General features: G+C 40.2%; 3 protein-coding genes across 6 annotated transcripts in view; all 3 read right to left on the bottom strand.

Annotated features, from left to right (window-relative positions):
- prkx (protein kinase X-linked) overlaps positions 1–25,860 on the bottom strand; it is a 268,673-nt gene that overhangs the window by 99,623 nt on the left and 143,190 nt on the right. The gene's annotated exons all lie outside the window — the stretch shown is intronic.
- On the bottom strand, positions 813–15,807 carry dhrsx (dehydrogenase/reductase (SDR family) X-linked). 3 transcript variants are annotated; one of them, XM_018704511.2, is made up of 7 exons: positions 15,673–15,807; positions 8,121–8,228; positions 7,211–7,279; positions 4,389–4,490; positions 4,084–4,291; positions 2,864–3,071; positions 813–2,394 (listed from the first exon to the last, which is right to left on the bottom strand). In XM_018704511.2, the coding sequence occupies exons 1-7, from the start codon at positions 15,770–15,772 to the stop codon at positions 2,212–2,214; spliced, it is 978 nt and encodes a 325-aa protein (XP_018560027.1). In that variant the 5' UTR covers positions 15,773–15,807; the 3' UTR covers positions 813–2,211. The 3 variants fall into 3 exon arrangements, with proteins under 3 accessions (XP_018560027.1, XP_018560029.1, XP_050921822.1); XM_018704513.2 differs by lacking the exon at positions 15,673–15,807 and adding an exon at positions 14,218–14,708; XM_051065865.1 differs by lacking the exon at positions 15,673–15,807 and adding an exon at positions 12,308–12,431.
- LOC108902585 (E3 SUMO-protein ligase ZBED1) lies at positions 9,079–15,809 on the bottom strand. Its single transcript, XM_018704509.2, has 2 exons — positions 15,673–15,809; positions 9,079–12,500 (listed from the first exon to the last, which is right to left on the bottom strand). The coding sequence occupies exon 2, from the start codon at positions 12,449–12,451 to the stop codon at positions 10,400–10,402; it is 2,052 nt and encodes a 683-aa protein (XP_018560025.1). The 5' UTR covers positions 12,452–12,500; positions 15,673–15,809; the 3' UTR covers positions 9,079–10,399.

Genomic DNA, 25,860 nt, shown 5'->3' with positions numbered 1-25,860 from the left:
TGACTGTGTGTGTGTGTGTGTGTGTGTGTGATTTGAGATGAGATTTGTGTTAGCTACAGACCTTGAAGTCTTAAAATCTTGTTGTAACTGCAACAGGGTTCTGCCTGGGGAGGCTTTCTTTAAATATCTACTGGGCCCAGCTCAGTTTAGAGAGAAAAGCTCAGATTTGTCAGGGTTATTTCTCAGGATCATGTTGTTTTAACAGCTGCCCATGTTACCTAACAACACAAAGCTATTCACAAAAACATACAGTCTCTTTAGGTTTGAGATAGGACACACAGTTCATCCTTGATAGAAACTGGTTCTCATTAAAAATCTGTTCCCCTCAGTAACTTGGACCAGTGGCAGATCCAGGCTGTCTGAGGGTCAGGGGTGAAAAAATAAAAAAAGGGGCACCTGGCCCCCACCAGCAGAGAACTGGTGTTTGGTGAGAAGGCTATACTCCCAGTTAATATGAACATTTTCTAAGGGGATTTAGAATATGAGGGAACAACACCTCTGTATTAAAGAGTTGCAAACAACTCGATTATAAAAACAGGAGTGAATATAAATATTAGTTTCATAAATACATCGGCAGTAAAAACACAGAATTATTAACATTTAGAGAAGCAGGTGTTTTGTCATTTTTCTCTCTCTTTTCTCCTTTCCTTTTTTCTTCTATTTTTCTCTTATTTATGAATTTAAAACTACAAAGTTGCATAGATTGTGAAATATATAGACACGGAAGATATTTTAATGGTGGCATTTCTATTATTTTTCTTCTGGAAATCCTCACACAGTTTGCTGACTTATCATATTACAAACCACACATCTCTGGCACACTCAAGTTCTTTATTGCTTATTCCAAAACTTCCTGATCACTGCGCTGATACCACTGATACAACTTTTTTGTTATTGTGTTCTAATATATTGGTTAAAGTAGACTTTTGTAAAGCAAAGTATGGTCTTATACACTATATTTATTATTTATTTCAATACAAATAAGTTAAGGGCCACAGCACAGAGATTTAGTGTAGACAATGAATATAGTTTAAAACAGTTCTATAGACACTTCTCATCAAGCTGTTTGTTCAATTAACAGATCATTGTGTTTCTAATTCATGAGATTTCTCAAGGGCCGCCATGTGCTTCTGATACTTCTTGTAAAAATTATAAAATATAAATCAGGCACCACTTATTAAAATAGACAAAAGGCACTTTATGAGTGATTATGAGTCTTTCTGTGTGTTCATTTGGCAAACACAGACTAACAATGAAGTCCTGTATGAATGTGTGTGTTCAGGGGTGAATGTGACCTGTAGTGTGAAGTGCTTTGAGTGGTCGATAAGACTAAAAAAGCGCTATATAAATGCAGTCCATTTACCATTACAATGTCCTGGACAGCATGGTTAGAACACTGCAGCAGTAACTGCAGCACACACTTTCACATGGACAGTAATCTGGCTCATGATTTGGGGATGTCTCTCACTTAAGAATGGAACCATGTGCTACATCTGAGCAGGCTTGTATTATGGTTTTACCTGGACAAGCAGGGGGTGTCTGAAGTGGGACACAGCTACAGAAGCACAGTGCATTCAAATAAAAGAACTAATAAATCTCAGCATGTGGCAGCTCGCAGTGGTTTTACATGAGAGATACACAGTTTCTGATGATTCCAAGCAGAGATAATACTAATCATTTGACTGTATGTCACACATCCTAACAGTCACTCAATCACATATATACAGTACACTGTAAATTAAACTTAATATCACAGTATTGTCTGGAAAATATACATTCAAAATGCATCAGAGTTCCTGAGGACCATTTAAATTATATTTCTCTACACGTCTGAAATTGATCAACATAGGAAATGTTAAGGGATGGCATTATTACAGACGTCTGTCAGAGTTTTGTCAGACCTTACAATAATAACATGTACACACAAAATGACTTGTTTCAGGAATCAGGCTCTTTGATTTCTAATATGCTACTTAATATCACACTGTAATGACAGTATTAGACCAGTACTGATGTTTGTTTTTTTTTTTTTTTTGTTTGATTGAACAGGTCTTGAACAAACAAGCAGTTTTACAGAAACATACATGGAAAACAGAATATTCTAAAAATCACCAGAGTCTTGTGTGGATGAAACAAGCACTGCTAAGGCTTTTAGGTTGTTCATGTGTTCTCACTGGTTATTTACCACAGCATCTGTCAGATGACAGCCCGTCAGGCCTCCTGTAGACCCACCAGCTCACAGCTCTTCTTCCACAGCTCTGCCTGTAGCTCCGAGTTGTAGGACAGGTCGGACGACTGTGTCTTCTGGCCGTTGTACAGGTAACAGCCCCCCACCCCCTCCATCTCAGAGGCAGCTGCAGTGTAGATGGCTGTGGATGCTCCCTCTGCTGGACTCTGAGGAGAACACACATGAAGAAGAGATGCACTTACCAAGCAGGCCGTGTTACAAATCATCTTTACAGATTACACTATAGCTCAGATTAGGCAATGTAAAGACTTCATTCAATTAATTCAAATTTTTTGTTTTTGATGGATGGATATGACCTATCATTCAGACCTCTCTGCTATATCTCAGCTCAGACAAAATAAAATATCAAAAATATCTCAGCTGCAAATTAAAGCAGATGCCAGTGCTGTACTGAGAATTCAGTTGTATGGAATATCCTGAATTTCTTAAATATGCAACCATTCTCAACTGTCTTGTACACAAAATCCTAAATAATATGATGAAATATGGAGGAGAAAGAACATTAATCTTGAAAAAAGAATTCCTTTTTATGGCTGAATCACCCATCCTTACAAGAGATAAAATGAATCAGACTGTGTTAACACAGGAGAAGTCATGATGTTAGTACAGATGTACCCTGAATAGTATCTTGGCCACTGGTTTCTTCATCGCCTGTGCAAGGCTCCACAGGTTGTCGTACAGCGCTGTGTCCACCATGCCGGGGTCCACGGCGTTGACAGTCACTGGAAAGTTGCCGGCTGTCAGCTGCTCTTGCAGGTAGTAGGTGAAGAGGACCAGAGCCAGTTTGCTTTGAGAGTAGGCGCCATGGGAACTGTAGCACGTCCTAGACACAGAGGAGGTGGGGGGTGGAGGGGTGTGGGCAGGTTAGCTCTGAAAGTTGAAATGAGCACAAACTCTCAGTTTGCTACTGAACCAGAACATCATGGTTTGGACCTGTGTGGGTTGATGGTATTGGTTGATACCAAGAGTGTAGGCACTGTTTCTGAATGCTACATGTTAGTTAATGTTTTCTCCTGGGGTACGCTGGTACATACAAATGGACGACATTTTAAAATACTGGTAGAGTCTTGTTTCATGTACTGATGAGACAATAATAGGTCCAGCTGGAGGAACAGATGTGTGTGTGTGTGTCCAGCCTCACTGACAGGATTTTACAACTGAATGTTTGGCCGTGATGATGAAACCAAAGTCAACTTTTCTGCCACCAAGTACAGCCTCATGTTGGACGACCCAGTGTTCAGTTTCAGCAGCTCTGTTGTCTTACGGAAGTGAACAACTTCCCCTTTCCACTCTCATCCTGTAGAGTCAGATGAATGTCTGAGGCTGTGTGTGCTCAGAGGACATTTAACAGATCAAACTGCTCTGTGACTGGATCTCCAAAGATGATTGTGGTAGCACAAAAACCAGCGCTGGAACAAACAGGTGAGAGGTTCATTCAAATGAAGCAGCACAAAGACAGTTGTTGGTATTTGTGCTGAGAGCAGACGCCTCAGAACCATGTCCGTTTCCCTAACCCTAACCCTAACCCTAACCCTCACCACCAACTGAAACAGTATCTAAACACTAGAAGCAAAGGTACAGAAATAACAGAATAATGCTTACACCATAAAGAAAGCAATATATTAAACACTCCCCAGCCACTAGATGCATTTAAATGTTAAGTGTGGTTAAAGCAGGAACATGAACCAAAAGCTGAGGGAGATGCCCACACAGTCTATGTACCCAACACCTACTTGTTGTCACTTGTTGTTGCACGTTTGATTAAAGCAGGGCACTGAGTGTTTGTGAAACTGCCTAGTGACCTAAAGAAGAACAATATTGTGTTTCCCTCTTACCTTCTGTCCAAATCATTCATGTCCAGGACTCCTGCATAGTGTGTGGCAGAGGACATGTTGACGATTCTGGAGCAGCAGCCGTGTCGACCTGACCTCTTCAGCACATCCAGCAGCAGGTTGGTCAGCAGGAAGTGGCCCAGGTAGTTGAGACCAAAGTGGAACTCAAAGCCATCCTCTGTCTGTCTTTCAGGGACCAGCATGGTCCCAGCTATATGACAGCAGCACGAGTAGAAGAGGAGAGAGCTTTTCAAACATGCAACACTAGCACGGCCTTTCATGAATTTACAGCCAGTAAAACAGCTCACCGTTGTTAACCAAAACATGGAGGGGGAGTCCTCTGTCCCTGAACTTCTGAACAAACTGTCGCACTGATTTCAGTGAGGTCAAGTCCAGGAAGACAAACTCAACTGGAAAAAAAAAAGTAAATCATCTTAGCAGACAGCAGAGGTTTTTGACCTTTTTCCTGAGAAAATCCAAAGTCTAGTATTCCCACTCTTTTGAAGAGGAATATTATTTCAGACATATGGGGGTTAAAGTCTGTGCTGAATGTGGCCTCTGGGATGGATTAAATCTCTGAGCAGCTTTAAAACCTGTAAACCCTGGTACAGTCTTACTTCTTGGCAACTGCAGGCGTGTTATTAATGAGTCACTTGCTACCGCTTGTGTCTTTTCTGAATGGACAGCTAAAGCACCTGATTAAATCTTATGGAAAAGTCCAATCAGTACTGATTTCTGTCACACAGTGGGACCGAAACAAAGATCTCTCCGTGGTATGAGTCCCATTCAAAGCTGATCAGTGCAGTTTGTATGATTCAGTATTTTAGAACCAGTTTTTGAAGTGAAAGGAAGTAGGTTAGATCTGTAGAGATGCTGGCTGAGTATTCAGTGTTGTGTTATTAACGCTCATTTGAGGCTTATTCAGAACAAATGGGTTCAATCACAAACCCATAAAGCCTTGTGTTTCAGAGCTGTTTCTTGGACTAATTTCACACTACAAAGTCATTTCTAATCAACGAATATTTCTCTTACAGGATGACAGACATGTTTTATTATCCATGCTGATTCTACATCAGTGCTTATTTAATTTGTTTTAGAGCTGGGTCATGTTGTGAGTGTGAGTGAGTGTGACCTGTTCTTTTATAAGTCATATGTCTTCATGTCTCTGTTTGGTGGACAATGAAGTCACATCACATCCTTTTAAAGTAACACTTTAAATGTAATAAATGTACAGTCATTTTTGTATGAAAATGTATTAAGTAGTTCAACAGATTAACCTTAAATCAACACCCACTTGTTAGCTTTTTCTGAAGCTTTCAGCTGCGTCTCCTGGCCTTCTTTAGCAGATGGAGTTTGCTCACTTGGAACTTAAGTCACATGATACAGGGCGCTAGTGTAACTCTGTTCAAAGCAGGTCTTACCACAACTAAAGACCTGGACAGACTCTATTAAATCACCTGACGATCTCAGCCAGTCCACCTTAAGGACAGGACCCCCTGAGAGCAAGTCGGGAGTGGTGTATGATGACATCAGCTGCCTGTGAAAACCAGATCAAAAGCAGTCACAGCATCCTCTTGAGGAGGTCAAAGGTCATGGAGCAGGATTCAGAGGACGACCGCATCATCTGACACCAGAGACCAGGGTAACACCTCCACCCGCATACAACAACCTGTTATCATGTGACTAAGTTCAATACTCCATCCTCTGATGAGGACTATGAGATGTAGCTGAAAGCTCAGGAAAAAACTCATAAGTAGACTGTGAATTATTGTCAACATTTCTAGGATGATTTCTGTGCTGATTAGAAGGAGAGAAAGTGATTGTAGTGATACAGTACAATACATAAGTTTTAAGGAGGAAGCAGGAAACTATGGAATATGTAACTGTGTAATGTTTCTAAACCAAAGAATTTCCTTGAAAGAACTGATTAAATCTTCATGACTGACACATTAGAATAAATATTCATTTATTGGTTCCTGAACAACTTTATTCTCTGTATTTGTCTAATTGCATGACTGTTGGGCAGCATAGTGGCGCAGTGGTCGTAGCCTCACAGCAAGAAGGTTCCGGGTTCAAGCCCCAGTTCACCCAGGGCTTTTCTGTGTGGAGTTTGCACGTTTTCCCTGTGCCTGTGTGGGTTCTCTCTGGGTACTCGGGCTTCCTCCCACAGTCCGAACACATGCATTAGGTTAATTGGTGACCCATAGATATGAACGTGGGTGTGAATGGTTGTTTGTCTCTACATGTTGGCCCTACGATGGACTGCCAAACTATACAGGGTGTACCCTGCCTCTCATAGGCTCCAGCCCCCCCACAACCCTTAATGGATAAGAGGTATAGATAATGGATGGATGTATGACTGTGGTGTAATAACTGAATGACTAGCAGTTGTTTTACAGTAATTATTTGGAAGTGTACCTCCATTCCACTAGAATTAGTGCCAAGTTAGACCCTTCCAGGAACCAACCAATCATTCATCCATTACCTATAATACAGTACTTATCCTTTAAGGGAGGGCTGGGCTGGAGCCAATCCCAGCCTGACATTGGTTAAGAGGCAGGGTACACCCTGTAGAGATCGCCAGTCAATTAGTCTGGTTACAGGTACATATCAGTAATGAGTGATCTAAAGTTCAGTTCTACTTTATTTTTCACCTAGCAGAGTGAACCAACAAAATGGTAAGATAAAATAAGATGGCTGTCCTGTCAAGATTTCCTTGAGGAATAAAAAGTTCTTTTTAAAAAACTGTGTGAGACTATATTGAAGACATGACAGAGAGCTGTTTTGAGTTCAATTTACAAAAGACAGATGACCTCATATGGATGACATCTTAACTTTCATCAGGGACCATAATTAATTACAGAACATTTCAAAATTTGTGTTTTCTCTGAATCCTTTAGAAACACTGGAGAACCATATCCACCATATCCATGGTTCTCCATCCAGCATTAAAGGCTTCACGTTGAGCACCAGCTGTCACATCACATTTTTAGCTGTTAAGTCCTCAAAATAATGCGGCTAATGTGTATCGACTTTAAAAGAGCTTTTGTTTTCGTGTTCTGGCTAAAAAAAATGCTAAAATGACAGATGAGACCTCAGACAGAGACGTGGAGACAGACTTGATAATTACCTTTCCCCTTGCTGCCTTCTTCATGAATCTTCTTGACGGCTGCTGCACCCTCTTCTCTCTCGTTCCCAGCTGGAGATGATGAAGATCAGAGAGACTTGGTGGGCAGATGTCCAGCAGATAACCACATCAACTTACACTGACTCATGTCATCTCTGCCTAGAGCAGCACAAATGAATTACGTATCATGGAATTCATTAAGATTTATCTATATAACTTCACCAGTCTAAGCTTTACTTGACAGCATTTGGACTACAAAACACTGTATAAACATATATATGACAGAACATGTGATCAAATACCATCTGACTACTAGGCATGGAGATCATTTCCTATTTCAGTTCATTCAAGTTTAGTCTGACTGGAGGTGAGGTTCAAGATAGCACAGCCTGTAGAGGCTGCTGGTGGATCCAGGTCTTTTAAAAACTACAGACAATGTATATCAACTTGAAAATAAATTACTGTGTGCAAGTTCTCTGCTTCTAATTTTGGCCTCCATGTGTCCAATATTAGGATATAAACCACAATTGTCTAGGGGGAAAAGTTAGTGCTTAAGCAACAATTGGCCACCAGTTAGGAACATGTGCATCTATGAGCTTTTAAAAGCTTCAAAAACATAGAGAAAAGAGGCCTACATATTTTGCTCTGAGACAGGTCCTGTGCTATTATGCAAATCACTAAATAAAAAGTAATGCAGTTATAGTGCACAACCATGTCTTCTTTTGACAGTATTTGTTTATTTCCAGTGAAGATATTAGATGAGGGAAAAACTGGCAAATATTTCAACCTAGAGCTGGACTGTGGAGATATATTCACCTGTATTAAAAGGGGAAAGCAGGGTATATACAGTAATGTTCATACAGCTGGTACACAGATGCTGACTGAGTGGGTGCATGGTTGGATAGTAGCCTACCTATGACAACATGCATGCCAAGGCTTGCCAGGTGTCTCGCTGTCTCTAAACCCATTCCTCTGGTACCCCCTGTCACAATGGCAACCCTTCCATTTTGCTTGGGTAAGACTGTATGGAGGAGAGAGGGCACCACATGAGAACATAATGCAGTCCTTTAAATCAGCATCAATATGATTCAGATTTTTTCTTTGTAAATAACATGCAAGGTTGCACCATGGCCAGGTTACTGAGGTTACATTAAATCAGTCTCCTAAAATATACAAATTATCAATTTGGAATCTTGATTAATAATTAAGTTAATAACTACAACCAAATGACCATATCAATAGTTAGTAAAAGTTGAAAGATCTGGAGTTCTGCAGCATAGAGGTTGGCAATACTCGCTTTTGTACAACATTAAGAAGGCCAGCAAAATATTCAGTGTTCAAAAGTATTTATTTGAACTAATACCAAATGAAATGACAAAACACAGACTCTAACCCAATCTATCAACACTGTGTACGTGTGTGTGTGACTGTGGGAAGCAATGATAAGATGGCTGACGTAAAATAGTTCTTTTGTTTTAAGTTGCATGGCTTAAAACAAAAGAAGTATCAAGCGAAGAGGTGTCAGATAGAGGGGGAGGTCTGGGCCATGCAGTGGACTCTGTAAATGGCCAGCACTTATATAGTGCTTTTCTAGTCATATTAACCACTCAGAGTGCTTCACACTACAGGCCACATTTTCACATTCATACAGCACTTGTTCCATACACACAAAGTGCTTTCACATTCACATACAGATGAGACATTGCAGGCAAATTAGGGTTCAGTATATGTGGACTGTGTTAGGGCAGGAATGTCTAGTCTGTAATTAAGACAAGAATCAGATGATAAAATCTGTTGCCCCTGTGACAGATTAACAATTACTGCATTAATATTGCAATGTAAATGGTTTGAACATCAACCAGTCAAGCAAATGTTGAAAACAAACTCTTTACTTTGTTTTTTTACATCATATAGTACATGTACCAGTGTAATGCAGAGCAAGACATGTTTAGACATAAGTTGAATCATACTGTCTGACAAAAATGTACAACAGAAAAAAACAAAACAAAACAAAAAAGATAGTGCTTACAGCATAATTACTCACCAATTACTATAATCACTAGAATTCTTTCAGGTTATCAGATTTGTTTGATCCAACATGAACATATAATGGCTGATTCTGATGTTTTGTTTATTACAATAAACAACATTTTGACAAAAATGTTCCATCTATGATGGAAGAACATTATTCAGTTATAGCATTTAATTACTTTCTCTCATTTGTAAGATAGTAAAAATCAATTTGAAAAATTATACTGTTGATTTATAGATTTTATGACAGCCTTTCTATATTGTAGTCTTTTTCCTCCAAGACTGAGATCAAAAGATTAATATTACTCTTATTTTTCTGTGTTAAGTATAGAACCTGAGTCAGGACACAGTATTATGACTGGGAGCACTGGGGAACAGCTTGCTTTGTCCAAAGTAAAAAGAAAAGCTTAACAACACCTCTAAAGCTGATAAATCAATTCAATTCAATATCCAACTGATGTTGATGGATATACCATTAGTTTTGCAGGTGTTTGGTCACAAACTGAAGTATTGGGCAAATTCAAATATTGACCTAATGATGGAGCTAGATGAAGAGTCAGAGGAGCCATAAAGTTATTAGGATCCCAGGGACCATGGATGTGGGTTAAAAGGTTTCAGGGCATCCAGTGCTTGTTGAGATATCTAGTGAACCTAAAGCCAATCCACTAACAGCTAAAAACAACATGTTTGGTTTTAGTGTTGGAGCTATTTCTTGAACAACAGCTCAACAGCTAGTTTCTACATTTTGTTTATACATAGATTGAACAAATGAAGGTTCATTATTGAGCTTTAAAGGTGTTAGTAGACATGTTTTTGAACTTTGGACAGGCTAGCTGTTTGTCTTGCTTCAGTCTTTGTAGTAGTTAGGCTAAACATGTCCTAGGTTTAGCTCAGTCACTCTGACATGAGACTGATACAGTCTTATCTCACTCTCAGAAAGATATAAAAGCTCTCCCCAACATAATACACTATTATTAAATGATTGGGTGAGGCAATAAGGCCAAATTCTTTTCTTACAGATGATAGGCCAAAACTCAGACAGGGGTTTTTCACAGGTCCTTTACATTGAAATATCTTGATTTTTTAATGCTTTAGCAGGTCATGTACACACGCAGTGCACAGGCAATAAAGTTGTCAAATTTTACAACTTTAAGCCTACAGTCACTCAAGAGGCTGACCTAGACTACAATTTCCTTCCCAAACATTGTCCAAATCATCCTCACAGGGCTCAGATTCGTAGTAGCTCCTCAAATTCTCATACAAGAAGATCTGTTGATCTACTAGCGCTGGAGCAATGCGGTTCCTCTTCCCACACAGCACAGTCCCAGAAGAACTGAACAGCCTGTGACAAGGTACACTTGTGGCAGGAACACACCAGTACTTCTGCAGCACCTTGGGGAGGGTAGGGAACAAGGCTGCATGACTCGACCACCATAGTAAAGGGTCTTCATTCAGACCTAGGACCCTCTGTGACTTATAGTTGCTCAGCTCCTCCATGACCTGAGCATGCAGCTCCTCCTGGCTCTGGTCTGTGTCAGACTGGCAAAATATGGCAGCCAAAGGGTTATCTTGGGATGTGCTGCTGGCTGAAGATTCTCTCACAGGTGCCTGTTTTTTGCTAGGTGGTTCATCAGACAACAAGGAGAAGTCATCAAGGCATGACCGCTCTGAAATCTGCTTCTCAAGAATTGTCTTTGCCTCCTCGATGATGTTACTTTCAACTTTGGAGCGTTCCTGAGTGGACAGGAAAGGCAACCTCTTGTACCGGGGATCCAGGAATGTGGCAATGTTGAGGAATGTTGAGATCTCTTGCGATAGCTGCGAATTCTGTGAATAGGTGCTTGATAGGACCTTGGAGATAACCTCTTTGGTCATGCTTATCTCTTTGAGGTCCCCTTCCTTGACCTTGAGGGTGGTGTTCAACAGCATATGAAGTACAGGCCTCACCATGCTAATGGTTGGGTATCTGCAGGAAGTGATCATATTAGCCACGACTTTAAAAGGCTGGAGGACTTCAATCAAGCCCTCCAATAAAGTCCAGTCAGGGCCATCAAAGCTGAAATGATGACTGCTGGAACTCTCTGTAAGTGTTGCAGTTATAGCCACCTGCTGCTCTTTTAGTCTGTCTAACATTGCTAGTGTGGCCAACCAAGACCTACCCCTGTCTGTGATTAGTGCACACTGAGTGAGGCCATGCTGCTTCTGTTTTTCTCTCAGCAGATACATTGCAGGTTCTCTGAAGTGATCAACAAGTTTGCGGCAACATCCCAAAAAGCTGTCGACCCGTGGCAGCTGGAAGGCTTCAACCATTGCATGATTGATGGTGTGTCCAAGGCAAGGCATTTCTACTGACAATTCCAAGAGCGAGCATGCCTTGACAATGTCTACTGAACCATTTGTGGTGGCACCGCTGACTTTATGAGTTATCCCCCATTCAACAAACGCTTCGTACATTGCTCTGGTGATATTCTCAGCTGTGTTGTCCTCTTGTACTTCAAATGTTTTCAGGCACTTGTTGGTCATAGAGAAACCAGTTGTACTATTGTAATTAACTGAATGCATAGAGAGTGAAATGTATGTTCTGTTCTGGGTTTGACTTTGCCAGAGGTCTGTTGTAACGCCACAGTTCACAACCCCAGCAAGCTCACTAAAGACCATGTCCCGGGTACGGCAATACCTCTGAGGAACCATTTTCACTGCCAGCTCACTTTTGCTTGGTGGAGAGTACCCAGGATCAACAGTACTCATTAAGGTCTTAAAGGTACGTTCCTCAACTACAGATACAGGGTACAGCCCCTCACAGATGAAGTTGATAATAGCTACTGTCAGATCATTGTGTCTTCTGTTTTCATAGTCTAAACTGTGCCTTAAGTTTGTGTCCTGGGATTGTTGCTGACCATGTAGACCTGAGGGCTCAGTCTTTATCCTGGAGAATGCTGTGGCGAATGCCTCACGCATCTGATCGGTGTTGCTCTTCACAAACTCACTGAACTCTACCGGATGGTTCTTTTCAAGGTGGTATGACAGATTGGAAGTATTTCCAGAGTAAGCAATTTGACTCATACATACACGACAGTATATCCGTTTCCAGTGCAAAATACAGCCATCTGCATCTGTGTCAAAGCCAAAGTACTTCCAGACTTTGCTTTTTGCTCGTGGGTGTGCAACCAGATTGAGGCCAGAGCATGAAGGTCCTGAACTTTTACCCTCCATTGGTTCCTTTGGTAAGCAATCCACTTGGATGCCTTCACTTAGTAAGCACCTAACAGGAATAGTGAAATAAATATTTGAGGATTTTTACAGGTGGATGAAATCAACTATTTGTGAACCAACAATTCTATGACATTTTAAAATATTTGAGTTTGATATCAGCTGAATCCTAACCAGAGGGGAAAACTGCCTGTTCAATGCACACAAAAAGCAGACTTATGTGGGAAATCAGGATAAAGCAGAAAATCTGATAATTTGAATAACTCTGATTCAGTATTCTGATCTATAAGGGTTTCAGGCAAATAATCTATACAGTATTATAGTATATTAGGAATATGGTGCCTTTCCTTGGATTTTCTTCATCACGCATGTCAAAATCTTTTAATTGCATGTTTGGCCAAATAATCAGGCTTCGCCAGCTTTGCTAACCAGGCTTCTTTTAATCTCTGATTTCAGAGACGTTGTTATTGCTGAAAATATGGAATTATGGGGTCACTCGGTTACAGGTCAACACAGTTTTACAACAGTGTCCAGTGAACATTACATTATGAACCATCAGACATACTACAGGTTTTTAAAGATCCACAAGTTAACTGACTATGAAACCACTTATTTCAAGGGGAAGATATAATCATTATCTGATTTACATCTCTGTTGTAAAGTCTTTTAAGACATTAACCCACTTCATATTGTACTGTGTACACACAGTTTTACAAAGCAGTGGAGGATTACAACCTTCATTTTTACTTCTGAGGGTTGAACTCCTGACTAGTGAGCATACCATCTATAATAGGCTACACTGAGGGCCAAAGCCTTGAAGATAAGGGTAGGGATGGTGGTATTTTTGTTTCAAAAATCAAAAGCCAGTCAGTCTTCATCCTTTTGTCATGGTGTGGGATATTCCATGCCACAAGAATTTAGGAAATCCCATTATTACCCAATAACTAGCTTGCATTCTTTTGGAGATTTTAAGTATATAAACCCATTTCACCAACTGGCGGCACAATCAGCTCTTTGTATTCAAGTAAAACACATTAGTGAATTCTCACTCTACCATCACATGCTCACAAGGCATCAGAAAATTTGCTGTTGGTCTAATGCTTTAAATCTGAATAAAACACTGAGAAAAAGGTCCACGGCAGCGATGATAATATCATCATTGTCAAAATAGCAACCACTGAGCCTTCTAACTGGAGAAGTAGTAATATGAAGGGGTAAATCAGGTGAACAAGGAGGATGCTGGATGAGTTCAGATCAACACTGTGTGGATGACTGCATGAAGGCCGATGTTGTCCATTTTCTCAGACAGCTATTTAATTAATCTCTTTCTACCGTTGGCCACAAACTTATCAATCACCCCTCATATACTTTTAACCCATAATGACAAAGCAAAACTGGAATTTTAGAAATGTCACATTGTCGTAAATATTCAGACCCTTTACTATGACACTTGAAATTTAGCTGAGGGTCCTCCCATTTCTCTTCATTATCGTGGAGATGTTGATTGGAGTCCACCTGTGGTAAATTCAGTTAATTGGACATGATTTGGAAAGGCACACATCTGTCTCTATAAGGTCTCATAGCTGATAATGCATATCAGAGCAAAAACCAAGACATGACGTCAAAGACAAGAGACAGGATTTGTGTCGAGGCACAGATTGGGAAAACAAACAAAAATATTGTGCTGCATTGATCGTTTCTAGGAGCACAATGGCCTCTATAATTCTTACACAGAAGAAGTTTGAAACAAACCGCCCAGTCAATCTTACTAGTCGGGGGGAGGTGGCCTTGGTAACGGAGTTAGCCAGGAATCTGATGGTCAGTCTGGCTGAGCTCCAGAGATCCTGTGTGGAGATGGAGAAACTTCCAGAAGGACAACCATCACTGCAACACTCCACTGATCTGGGCTTAATGACTGAGAATCCAGACAAAATGTCTCCTCTGTGAAAATTTGCAAAAACAAAATCTGGTCTGATGAAACCAAGATTTGAACTGTTTCACCTTAACTATGAGTGCTATGTCCGGAGGAAACCAGACACCACTCATCACCTGCTCAATACTATTCCAGCAGTAAAGCATGGTGGAGGCAGCATCTGACTGTGGGAATGTTTTCCAGCAGCAGAGACAGGGAGACTAGTCAGAGTGGAGGGAAAGCCAAACAGGAGAGTACAGAGAGATCCTTAATGAAAACTTGGTCCAGATCGCTCAGGACCTCAGACTGGGCTGAAATTTTACCTTCCAACAAGACAATGACCCTCAGCACACAGCTAAGACAATACAGGGGTGGATTAGGGATGATTCTGTGAATGCCCTTAAGTGGTCCAGCCAGGCCCCTGACTTGAACCAAAGCAAACATCTCTAAAGAGACCTAATAATGGCTGTCAACCAACAGTCCCTATGTAACTATGAAATGATCTGCAGGGAATAAACAGAGAATCCTCTAATCCAGGTGTGCAGAGTTTGTCATACCAAAGAAGACTTAAGGCTGTACTTGCTGACAAAGGTGCTTCAACTGATTATGGAGTAAAGGGTCTGAATACTTATGAACACCTATCAATGTGCTATTTCAGTTTTGGATTTTCCTTATCAATAATGAAAAAGTCTGAAATTCTGATTTGGCTTTGTCATTACGTGTAGACGAGTGAGGGAAAAATGATTTTGAATGATTTTAGAATACGGCTACAACATAACAAAATGTGAAGAGTGACCTTGTGAATCCACTGAATGTGAAGCCTTATCCCTGGAAAGTTACACAGTCTACAACTTACACAGCTAAAGCTGGGGGGTGTACAGATATACAGGGATGTTTGAGTAACAAATATAATAAATAGAATTCATTTTGACAACATCCAGCGGAGTTGAATTTCAAAAGCTGAAAAATAAGGAGTGAAGACAGTGTGTAACCTTAAGGTCAGGTTTAGATGTGGTTCACTGGTGGTTCACTGTCATTATTTAGGTAGAAAATTATAATGAGCTGCATTCACTGAACCTCCGTGAATCTCTAAACGTCACATGCTTTGAATATTAGATGTATGCCAAACTGACCAAGACTCCGAAATTAAAAACGACTGAGGCTAATTATTTCTCTGTCAATACCGTTTATATATAAATGAGACAAAATTATAGGAGTCGAATGGCACATATCGTGGACACTGGAAATTCGAAGTTAAAACAAAAGAAATGAGCAGACAGTATGATACGTGAGAAATATAAGCAGACCTGACCTGGTAACGTAAAAGATCTGTTGAACATCTGATAGAGAAGAACTTTAATTCCGCACAGATACAGCCTGAGCAGAGGCAGCAAAACTGTCACAAGCCACATCCTTCTGCGTCCCACCGAACAGCTTCCGACTTTCAATGTCCTTCACTTTAATGAGTCCGATTCGGAGCCTGCACAATATAAGTCTGTCCGTGGTTCCGCCCTCAAGAAAGTTGCGTCACAAGATGCCAAAATGGTCCAGATTAACTGACAAGGCCAGAGGGCTTATTTTAGACCACCCTGTTTTTTTATCCTGTTATGAATGTACTGGATTATAAACTAAAGCATGTAGTTCTTAATGACTGAATTAGACCTGGTGCAGGGAATACTTCCTCAGTAAACCAACTTAAACTCATTTAATATTCCATTTAAATTTGCACATTTATTATGATATGTAGCCTAATTTCTTGAATATTTTATGAAAGTCCCTAATAGAAGATAATGAGTTTAAAATGAACAATACAGGATTTCCCAAAGAGGGAGACAGAAAGGAGGGAAGGAAGGAGGAAAGAAAGAAAGAACTACACCTTTATTGTATTTACTTACACAACCTTTATAGGCTCATATCCGTTCTCAGATTAAAGCACAGGCTGACCAAGGCCAGGTGCTCCTGTTCAGAGACCTCACATCAAGTCACTTTTATCCTCAGAGAAAACAGGACCCCTAAAACTCTTTAAAAAATTGTAAGTATTGAAGTAGATTTGGCTGGGTTCATAAAATATATTCTGTTTTGAAATAAGGCACTCACTACTGTGTCAGTATACCAGCGAAACAGCTGAGAGAGCAGTATGACTAAAGTCTACTCAAGAAAATCTCTAAATTGACTGGATGTTTCCAGACTGCCAGATGTTAATCTAGTCCACCTGGCATTAGTGTGGCTGAAACAACTGCAACTGGACCTTTAACTGTATCCACAGCTAGCTCTAGCTTTGATGAAAGCACCAGCTGAGCTGACCATGATCATGGCGCACAGCTACCTCCTTCAGGTAAGAGGGAGCCTGAGACAGAGGAGCACACGCCTCAGTCACCTGAAGCACAGAACGGAACAGATTCATAGCTGTCTATACAAGCCACACAATGCTTGTGTTTCAGTCAGACTTCAAACACACAAGTTTAAAATCATGGATTCTCAGAAAACACACGATATCTACCAACACCATCAGAGACAGTAGGGAGATGAAATTATGTATGGGACGTAATTGAACTTTTTCAGGTTTTGAACTATATTATTGAATCAAAGTCATGAGTTTACACAAGTCTGCTGTTTGCCATAGAACTGTGCAATACTCTTAAAAACAGGAGTAAACAAATTAATTGTAATTAAGTTTAATATTTCTTTTATCAGTGCAACATTGGCCATAAAAGATTCAACTTAGTCCCAGCAATTCAGTCATATCACTGATAACAGACTGTGCTCACTCTGACTAATGTTCTGATGTTCTGAGTGAAAAGATATGATGTTGTATTAACCACCAGACCTAAGTTGAACATCCATCCTGAATGATTCTTAAGTGTGATTAGTGATGGCTCCAATATGTTGATTTTTCCCGGGAAATAACAGAGTCTCGTTGTTTTGCATTGCTCTGTGACCTGAGGCAGTCGGTCTGCATGAATTAGTATCCACTACTGAATCATTTGTCATAGCGTGCCGTTACACAGACATACACTCAGTCATGTGATGGTGTGGAAAAAGTCTGTGATGGAGTGGGATCATTTTAAAGGATGTCATTAATATTTGGGACCGTATCTTCCAATAAGAAGCTTGTCATTTGGATTTCTCAGGCCAGAAAATGCCAGATGATGATCACATGACCTTTTCCTGCCACCAAAAGACTGAAACATCCATATACACATTATCATGTAAACATCAAACCTTACACAATAGACTGCCATGACCTGTACTGAGCATGTCCTCTGCTCTCCACATCAACCTTTTCCATTCTGGACCCTCCATGAAAAGTCCTCTAACACTCCTTTGTGTTTTTAAAGAAATGTACAGTGTAAAGAAATGTAAAATTACATTTTCTAGCAACAAAATGTTAGATCAGTATCAGTAAGATGTTGAAAGATAATGTCTTTGTTCACACAGTTCACCTATAGAGACTCCAGCTTTATGAAACAGTTTTCTGGTTCTGTTTAGACTCTCACAGCTCCTGCTTCAGGTTCAGGGAAAGATCCTGGTCTGATTTAATACAGAAACAGTTGACAGTGACTCCAGGAAAGACGAAATAATACAGAACACACTGCAGGGCACAGAACTGGTAAACTAAATGGCTAAAATGTTTTCTTTATTATGTGATTAAAGTGAAGCTGGAATTTCCATCTCATGGTTGTATGACTCCACCAATCAGTCCAGCTGCAGTTAATTAGCATGTAAATTTCTGTTGCCTTGTGAGGTTGCAGTGTCCTTGACTTTTGACCTTTGGCTACCAAAACCTAATGAGTTCATCCATAACATCTGTGCCCAGTTTGCAGGAAGATATCATCAACCTATAGAGCTGATAAAGTGAACTTGTTAGCACATCTAGCAGTGACAGAGCAACATGATCACGACACAGGAGTGGATTTTCACTCCCGTTCCATCCCACTCCCACAAATATAATCCCATCCCGTCCCAATCCCCAGTCAAATTAGAAAAAAAAAAATCCTGTCCTGTCCCAGTCTCAGAAGAATCATTCCCATCCCATCCCACTCCCCGTGTCGTGTGTTTTGGGCACAGTCTGTAGGTTTTGTAATACCTGGTTGGAGTGAGATTTTGATATGTGCACTAAATCATGGGCACATATTTGTACTCAATTCACCATCATGGTTTTAAAAAGTATCCAGGTTCTAACACTTGAAAGGTTAGACGGGAGTGTGACTGGTTTGCTTGAACGCCTTTTGGAGTCCTAGCTGCGTAACGTTAAGTATTTGCTTTTCTCAGACTCCCACTCACAGACTCTGAACAATCCCTGAAGGTCAAGAAATGCCAGCACTAAAAAAATATTCTCCCACGCAACACTATCCTACTGCCTGTGGCTTGAGGGTCGGTGGTTCGATCCCCAGCTCCCCCAGTCTGCATGCCGAAGTATCCTTGGGCAAAATACTGAACCCTGATGTGTGTCATCGGTGTGTGAATGTGTATGAATGTGTTAGAGAGCACTTTGTATGGAGAGAGGACTTACAGGAGAATATCACCACAGAGGAGTGAGAGAGCCTCTGCCAAGGCACAATCACAAACCTCTGCAGTACAATTGGTTAATGCATACATCAAGGGTAAGTAATCAGAGGATGGATACATCCTGCACGGTTAGGTGTAGGAGTGCTGGTTACTGTGGGTCATATGTGTGTGTTAAATAGTTCTAAAATAAATAAAGACAATGTATGTTTAGAACAAGTGCTGTATGAATGTGTGTGTGAATGGTTGACGTGTAGCGTGAAGCACGTTGAGTGGTCGATACCACTAGAAAAGCACTATATAAGTGCAGTCCATTTATCCTTAAAGTGATGTAGCCCATAGACACAGTGTTAGAGGCATGAATACCACATCCTCCTGACTTCAAACCTCCATCATTTCCATCTGATCTTCTCCAGGTTATCAGAGAGGTGTGAAGCCAAATGTAAGTAGTGCTGGAAGTTTTGGTGATGAAGAGTCTGCTGGTAGGGTGAGCAGTGGCGCATATTGGTCTTGGTGAGCTTTGTTTGTAGTCAATAGATACTAAGAAGAAAGTTCTATTATTGTTTCTCATCAGTGGTGGACAGTAAAAGTACACACTGCGAGTATTATTACTAAAATATACTCACAGCATCAGCATCAGGTCTGATGCTGATGCTGTGAGTATATTTTAGGGGTCATCAGATGATTCATGGCAGAGGAAAGAAGGAGAAACAATGGTCTGATCCACTGATCTGTGTTTATCTTCTAGACGTTTTTGAAATGAGATCATGTGAGTTGTCTGTGGTGGTAGTCTAATCACATATAGCTTTTTAGTTCTGGCTCCTTTTAGAAATCCACATTTGAAATGTCAAAGCTCTAACTCATTTGCTTCTATCAGAGATTAGCTTTAAAAAGACTGGAAACTCCCAGCCATGTAATCCAATTAAGACTGTGGAGCATGACGTCCTCGTTCTCTTAGTTTCAGATTTCATTGACAAATCAGCAGGAGATTTATCTCAGCACAGTGCACCACTCATGTCAGGTGTGTGCCAGTAAAGTCAAAATTCTTTTTCTTTCTTTCTTTCTTTCTTTCTTTAATTTGAGTGAACAATAATCAGCTAGTTGATCAACAGAGGATGAGTCAGTGACAATGTATTTTGCACAGACTGTGGCAGTGAGAAACTGAAGGACTCATATTAAGGTCCTAATGTCATCAGTCACCTTTTTTTTTTTTTTTTCATTTCCGAAAATAATCCACTAGCTCCCAACATGTAACAAAAATCTTTTTGTGTGTATTTAGAAAAGTGTCATATAAATAAAATTTCCCAGTATGTTCTATTTCTGAACTGGATGAACTGAATGAGCTGAACATGATTGATTGGCGTATAACACAGACAGGTGGAAGGTGACCACTGGGAGGCTCCTTATTTTTTACATGAATCAGTCTCACCACTAATTGCTCAGTAATGACTGCTGGTTTTAAACTAATCAGTTTACTTTTCGCAATGTAGCTGTTGTAAGGATCCTATGTCAGACTGACCCACCCAGTCTGTTCTTTAAAAGGTGAGGGTCAGGACTGTGGCTACATCTGCATAAACACATCTACTGAGCTGCTACTAGCTTTTATTTGTGTTTTCTTATTTAGGTGGGAAAAGTTTAAAGGTGTCATGATGGAGTTTGGTTTGAGGATGGTGTTCCTTCTACTGCTGCTTACTGGAACAGTGACAGTAAAAGGTAAGCTGACTTTGTACACTGTCATTAAAAGTTGGTTAAAATGATCATTACATTGTTATAGTGTCAGTTTAAAAGTTTAAAAGTAATGCCTGAACAGTCTGGAGGATGTTTACGTGTCCTCACGAGCAGGAGATGTTATGTGATGTGGGACATTTTATTTTTTGGCAGAATGATTAAAAACTCAGTCCACATATTTACTGTACCTCTATTCAGCATATGTGTAAACTCCACTGGGCTCCACACAGCCCAGATGTCACGAATAGGAATCATCAGTGAAGTGACCAAACCTTCAGTTAGTGATTTATTTTTCACTGTCTCTACTGGCTGATGGTTGTGACTTCATTGAAATCTTGTAGCTAAATTTAGCATTACAAAAGTGTCTATATGTGTCCACTCTTTTCAGTGTTAAATTAACACTTTTAAAAGTGGTAATTGTTTTTACACTCACCCAAAGTTATCTCAACACTGATAGAGTTGAAAAATGAACACTGGCAGTTTTGCTGTGTACGGGCAATTTAGAGTCACCAAGTTGACTTAACCTGCATGTAGCAGAAATACCTGCAGAGAACCCACACAGGCCCTGGAGAGAGAGACATAGAGATCACAGAGGCTGTGTGAGATCAGCATGTTGTGATGTGAAGTCATTATGAAGTAACTCCCCAGGCTGGATATATTGCAACATGTTTCACAACATCTTGGCAAAGAAGTGTTGGCATGCAGGCTTTTCTGTTAGGAAACTCATATGACATTCATAGCTTCTGAAATGATCAGTCAGTGTTTCCATAACAACCAACAAATATATTGTGACTCCCTGCAGCGTCCACACACTGCACACATGTTAGGGTTTGTGGCAGACGGGGAGGTCACAGGCAGATGGAAAGACATGGACAGTAATAAATCAAAGCTGACCATAGTCAAGCATCATGTTAAACTGTTGCCACTAGTGATAGTGATGTAGATCTGTTATGCTTTTTCATGTCTCCCTCATGCAGGATCTGACTTGTCTGATGGCCTCAATGACAATGGTGAGTTATCTTCAAAATGACATCTTCAGCACCATTAAAACATATGATCAATACAGTGACTCCTCTCATAACCAGGACACTAAAGTGCATATGAAAGGAGAACATAGCATAATGCAGATTCCATATAAAAATATAAATTGGTATCAGTAATATAATAGTAGTAATTATAGTAATGACAGTTAAAGTAGTGATTACAAGTAACAGTAATAGTAGAAGCAGTACTAATAATATCTAAGTATAACAGCAGGATTGTTGGAGCAGCAGGAGGCTTGTCATCACAAATCAGACTCTACAGCTCCAGAGACATTTATTTATGGGATATGAATCCATCCTGAGAGAGAGAGAGAGGGATAGAGAGAAGCTCATTGGACGAGGACAAACAAGCACAGTAGCAGAGTTAGAACACACAAACAGAAAGTCTGCATGTTTATCTTAGCTGGAGTCTGAACCTCAACAGGCGCTTTTGTTGATGAGCTGCTGTAGAAGTATGGAGGATATGAATTCTTTTTGTGATGTGGAGAGATTATGAAATGAGACCAGGCAGAGCCATGGATGTCGAAAGGCCTACAGAACATCAGTGTGAGTCAGACTGTGGTATCTAATTGCTGTCCTAATGATGCTGAGGGCAGGAGGAGTCGCCCAAAGACATGCAAGTCACAACAACAGCATGTCCTGCGTTCTGTTGACTAACACATACTGTTGTTTTCTCAGATATCTAGACTAAACCTGTTGTGTAACTAATCATAACACCACCCTTATATCATACATGACATAGCATTGCATAGAAATAACATTGCATAGTGTCGTATTTACTATGCAGATGACACTCGGCTCTGTCACCAAGTGACTATATGGTCCCTCACTCTGTCAGTGCTTAGAGCGAGTAAATAGCTGGATGCAGTTCTGTTTCCAGAAATCTCTGTTTCTGGAAAGAATGACAGTTACTGCTCAGCTTGATTCCAGACTTATAGAGAGGAAAACCCAGGTTAGAAAGCTTGGTGTTTTAATTGACTCTGATCTTCAGCAACCACACCGTGGCTAACACTAAATCAGTGTTTTACCGTCTCAAATAGCAAGTGTTATAGACTCAACCCTTCATCCCCAGCAGGTGAACTCCCAAAAAAAACAACAAAAAACAGTCAGATAACTTCAGCTCACACAGAGCGCTGCTACCAGAGTTTTGACAAGAACCGGGAGAAATGAGCAGATTCCTCCTGTTGTTAAATCTTTGGTTTCCTATTAGCCAGGGAGGTTCGGGAGGTTTATAAATCAACCAATAATATGGAGTCAAAGTACATTTCTGACCTGATTTCTTCTTCTAGTCTACTGTTATCTTTGTCTGTTGATTTTCATTTATTCTATTTTCATATTTATTATTTTTACTTATCTAATTTTATTTTTTACAGTTTTTATGTGAGTCTTATGCTTTTCTTTGTCTTGGTAAATGTACACTGACTGGCCTCTGTGTCTGAATGTGCTGTGTAGATAACTGTTTGTTCCTCTGCTTATTGACATACTCTATGTTTCTGGACTGACAGATCCCCATCATGCTGCAGCTTTTGACAGACCAAAGCGCTGGAGTGGTGAGTGTGCAAATGCTTCAGGTTTCATTTTTATTAAATAATCCTGTGAGATATAATAAAATGGATAAATGTTTGCTGACAAATGTCAGAAAGGCAGTGGATTGGGCAATGATCCGTACTTTGAGGAGGAGTCCTTGATCCAACAAAAACCACAAATCCCCAGATGTCCTTTCAGCTTAGTGTTGATGTTTGGACACTCAGTCCTTTCTCATGGAGTTTCACAACATCATCAAAGTGCTGGCTGTTGTAACTGAAGCAGAGAGCAGATCTCTGTGTGGTTGTTAACCTTGAATCTTGTGTAATGGGTTTTCGTGTCTTTCTTAAACAGGATTTAGTGTCTTTGATTCTCTTCGTGGCAAAGGTGAGAGACTTCAGTCGACATATGAAGGGTGGTGGATGAGTTTGTGGCAGAAGGAGATGAGTTTAATGGCTCATGTTACCTGCTCATACAGGTCAACTCTTTGAGTGATGATACAGGAATAATTAATAACTTTGATGGATTTTCTGAGGGGAAATCAGGTGAATGGGATGGTGTTGGATGATTTCCAATCAACCTTCAGACAGTGCTGACTTTATCACCCTGAACACCCATGAAATCATACACAGAAGCCTGTGTGGGCGTATCAGTGTCAGTGTGAGCAGACAACCCAAAGATATCTGTTCAGATGTAAGAGATCTCAGGTGTACAGAGGTCAAGTTTTATGACTTGACCTCTGTACAGTTTTATGTGCTCCCCGATTTGTGGAATTAGATGAGAAATTTGATACCACTCTCTCTCGTGTACACAAACATGTAGCTACAGCCAGAAGCTAGTTAGCTTAGCTTAAAGACTGGAACCCATCTGAAGCTGACTAATTAACACATTAAATATATCTCCTTTGTTTAATTGGTAGAAAACATTTCATGTTTATTGTACAGGTGTGAGAATGTAATCAGTCTTCTCACCAGCTCATCTAACTTCTGACCCACCAGAGAATGAATAAGTTTATTTTACAAATGTCAAACTAACAGACAGGGCTGTGAGGCCTCCTGTTTATACATATCTCTATACATATCTATCCTCAGGATCCAAACCCACTGGAGGAGGTGAGTCTACAAACTTTAGTAAAATGCCTCAAGTCTTTATCACACTGATAGTAATTTGATAATGTAAAGAATAAACTGAAAAATCTGAATGTGTGCATTTTTATAATCTGTGTTTTTAGATGGTTTTGGACTCAATCTGGCAGATGCTGTTGGTAAACCACCCTTACTGAGTTTTGGTTTTCTGCTCCCATCAACCTGGTGTAAAAAGCCACTGTCCTCTACCTGCTCAGCAAACAGCAGACAGACACAGTCAGAGAGCAGCTGGTGAACATAGTGGAGCATTTAGCAGCTAAAGACACAGCTATTTTTCTCAGAAGGTGGTGCAGACTAAAAAGAGTTAAAAGAGAGAGGGATACTGGACTCAGATTCATCAGGTGGACACAAACACTCCAAACTGATCTAATAATCAGATCTTTGCAGCTGTAAATAAGACATTTTTTATACTAACCAGTTTCTAAAATTGCCAATACAGATTTACTGAGGCTGTTTGATTAGTTTGACACATATTTGAGTCTTTCAGTGGAAGCTGGAGCTGTGAGCTGCCGGTCTGAGACCAACACAGTATTATGCATTAAGTTGTATAAGTGTGTATTTGAATCCGAATCCCTTCCAGTTAATTAGAGTTTGCCAATATGTTGTAGGTTGAATACTAACATATGTTTTTCCTGTTGTTCCATAGATCTCAAACCTTCCACTGCTCCTGCAGACAGTGAGTCCACAACACTTCATTGCACTCCTTTTCTGCCAACTGTTGACAAATGGGTGACAAATGACAGTAAAAATCAATATGTATTGGTAGTGTACTGGCAAGTCTCCAGATCAGCCTCAGTGCTCCTTGTCAGAGACTCTCTGGGGGATAAACATAGTCCCTCATTAGTCTTCTAATGATGGTGGAGGAGAGACTCTAAAACCTGCCACAGGTGCCTCAGCTGGTTGAGTTCTGGTGACTGTGAAGACCACAGCATATGATTGACGTCATGCCCATACTCTACCCTGTATGCTCAGTGTTTTTCCTTTCATTTGTCCCCTGTCTGTAGGTATTGATTGAGTTAAATTTAGGATAAAGCCAACAAAGTTTAAATTTAAAAAAAGTCTTGCAGAGAGGACAGTTATTTAAGACCTTTAATTTTTTTCTCCACAGATGGCTTTGGATTCAATCTGGAGGATGCTCTCCGTCCAGGTAAGAATATGATGAATGAAAGAAAAAGTTTTATTGGATATCTACTTTGACATTGTTATTAATATCTCTAAATGACTGCTCTGATTGGAGATGCATCTGGCATCGTGTTGTCAGAGACAGTGATGATGAATCTCACTTCACATATAAGGTGTAATATGTTACATACAAAAACACTGATTATACATGTTGAGTGCTCTAATTCTGCATCTGTACAGAGCAGACACACTGTGCTCAAAATGAAAGATACCATAACCAGGAACTGTTGATGAGAAACAAAAAGAGGAGGATGTGTGGAGCTGGAGTGAAGCCAGTCTAGTAGGAACAGCAGCAGCAGCATGTTGAGTCAATGAGATTATTAATCAACCTCATTGATATCTGACTGTGATTGGTAACTTCTTAATGATTAG

Source organism: Lates calcarifer, linkage group LG7_2, assembly GCF_001640805.2.
Source record: "Lates calcarifer isolate ASB-BC8 linkage group LG7_2, TLL_Latcal_v3, whole genome shotgun sequence".
NCBI classification, from domain to species: Eukaryota; Metazoa; Chordata; class Actinopteri; family Centropomidae; genus Lates; species Lates calcarifer.
The sequence above is the reverse complement of the archived record's forward strand: the minus strand, read 5'-3'. Positions and strand labels throughout refer to the sequence as shown.

What these genes read in the sequence shown, in the direction of transcription:
- LOC108902585 (XM_018704509.2), bottom strand. Translation starts at nt 12,451, where the DNA reads ATGGAGGGTAAAAGTTCAGGACCTTCATGCTCTGGCCTCAATCTGGTT.
- dhrsx (XM_018704511.2), bottom strand. Translation starts at nt 15,772, where the DNA reads ATGTGGCTTGTGACAGTTTTGCTGCCTCTGCTCAGGCTGTATCTGTGC. An exon ending in ATGAATGATTTGGACAGAAG is followed by an intron (nt 3,072 to 4,083) that starts GTAAGAGGGAAA and finishes CTCTGTGTCTAG; the next exon opens with GACGTGCTACAGTTCCCATG. An exon ending in TGGCCAAGATACTATTCAGG is followed by an intron (nt 2,395 to 2,863) that starts GTACATCTGTAC and finishes TGTTCTCCTCAG; the next exon opens with AGTCCAGCAGAGGGAGCATC.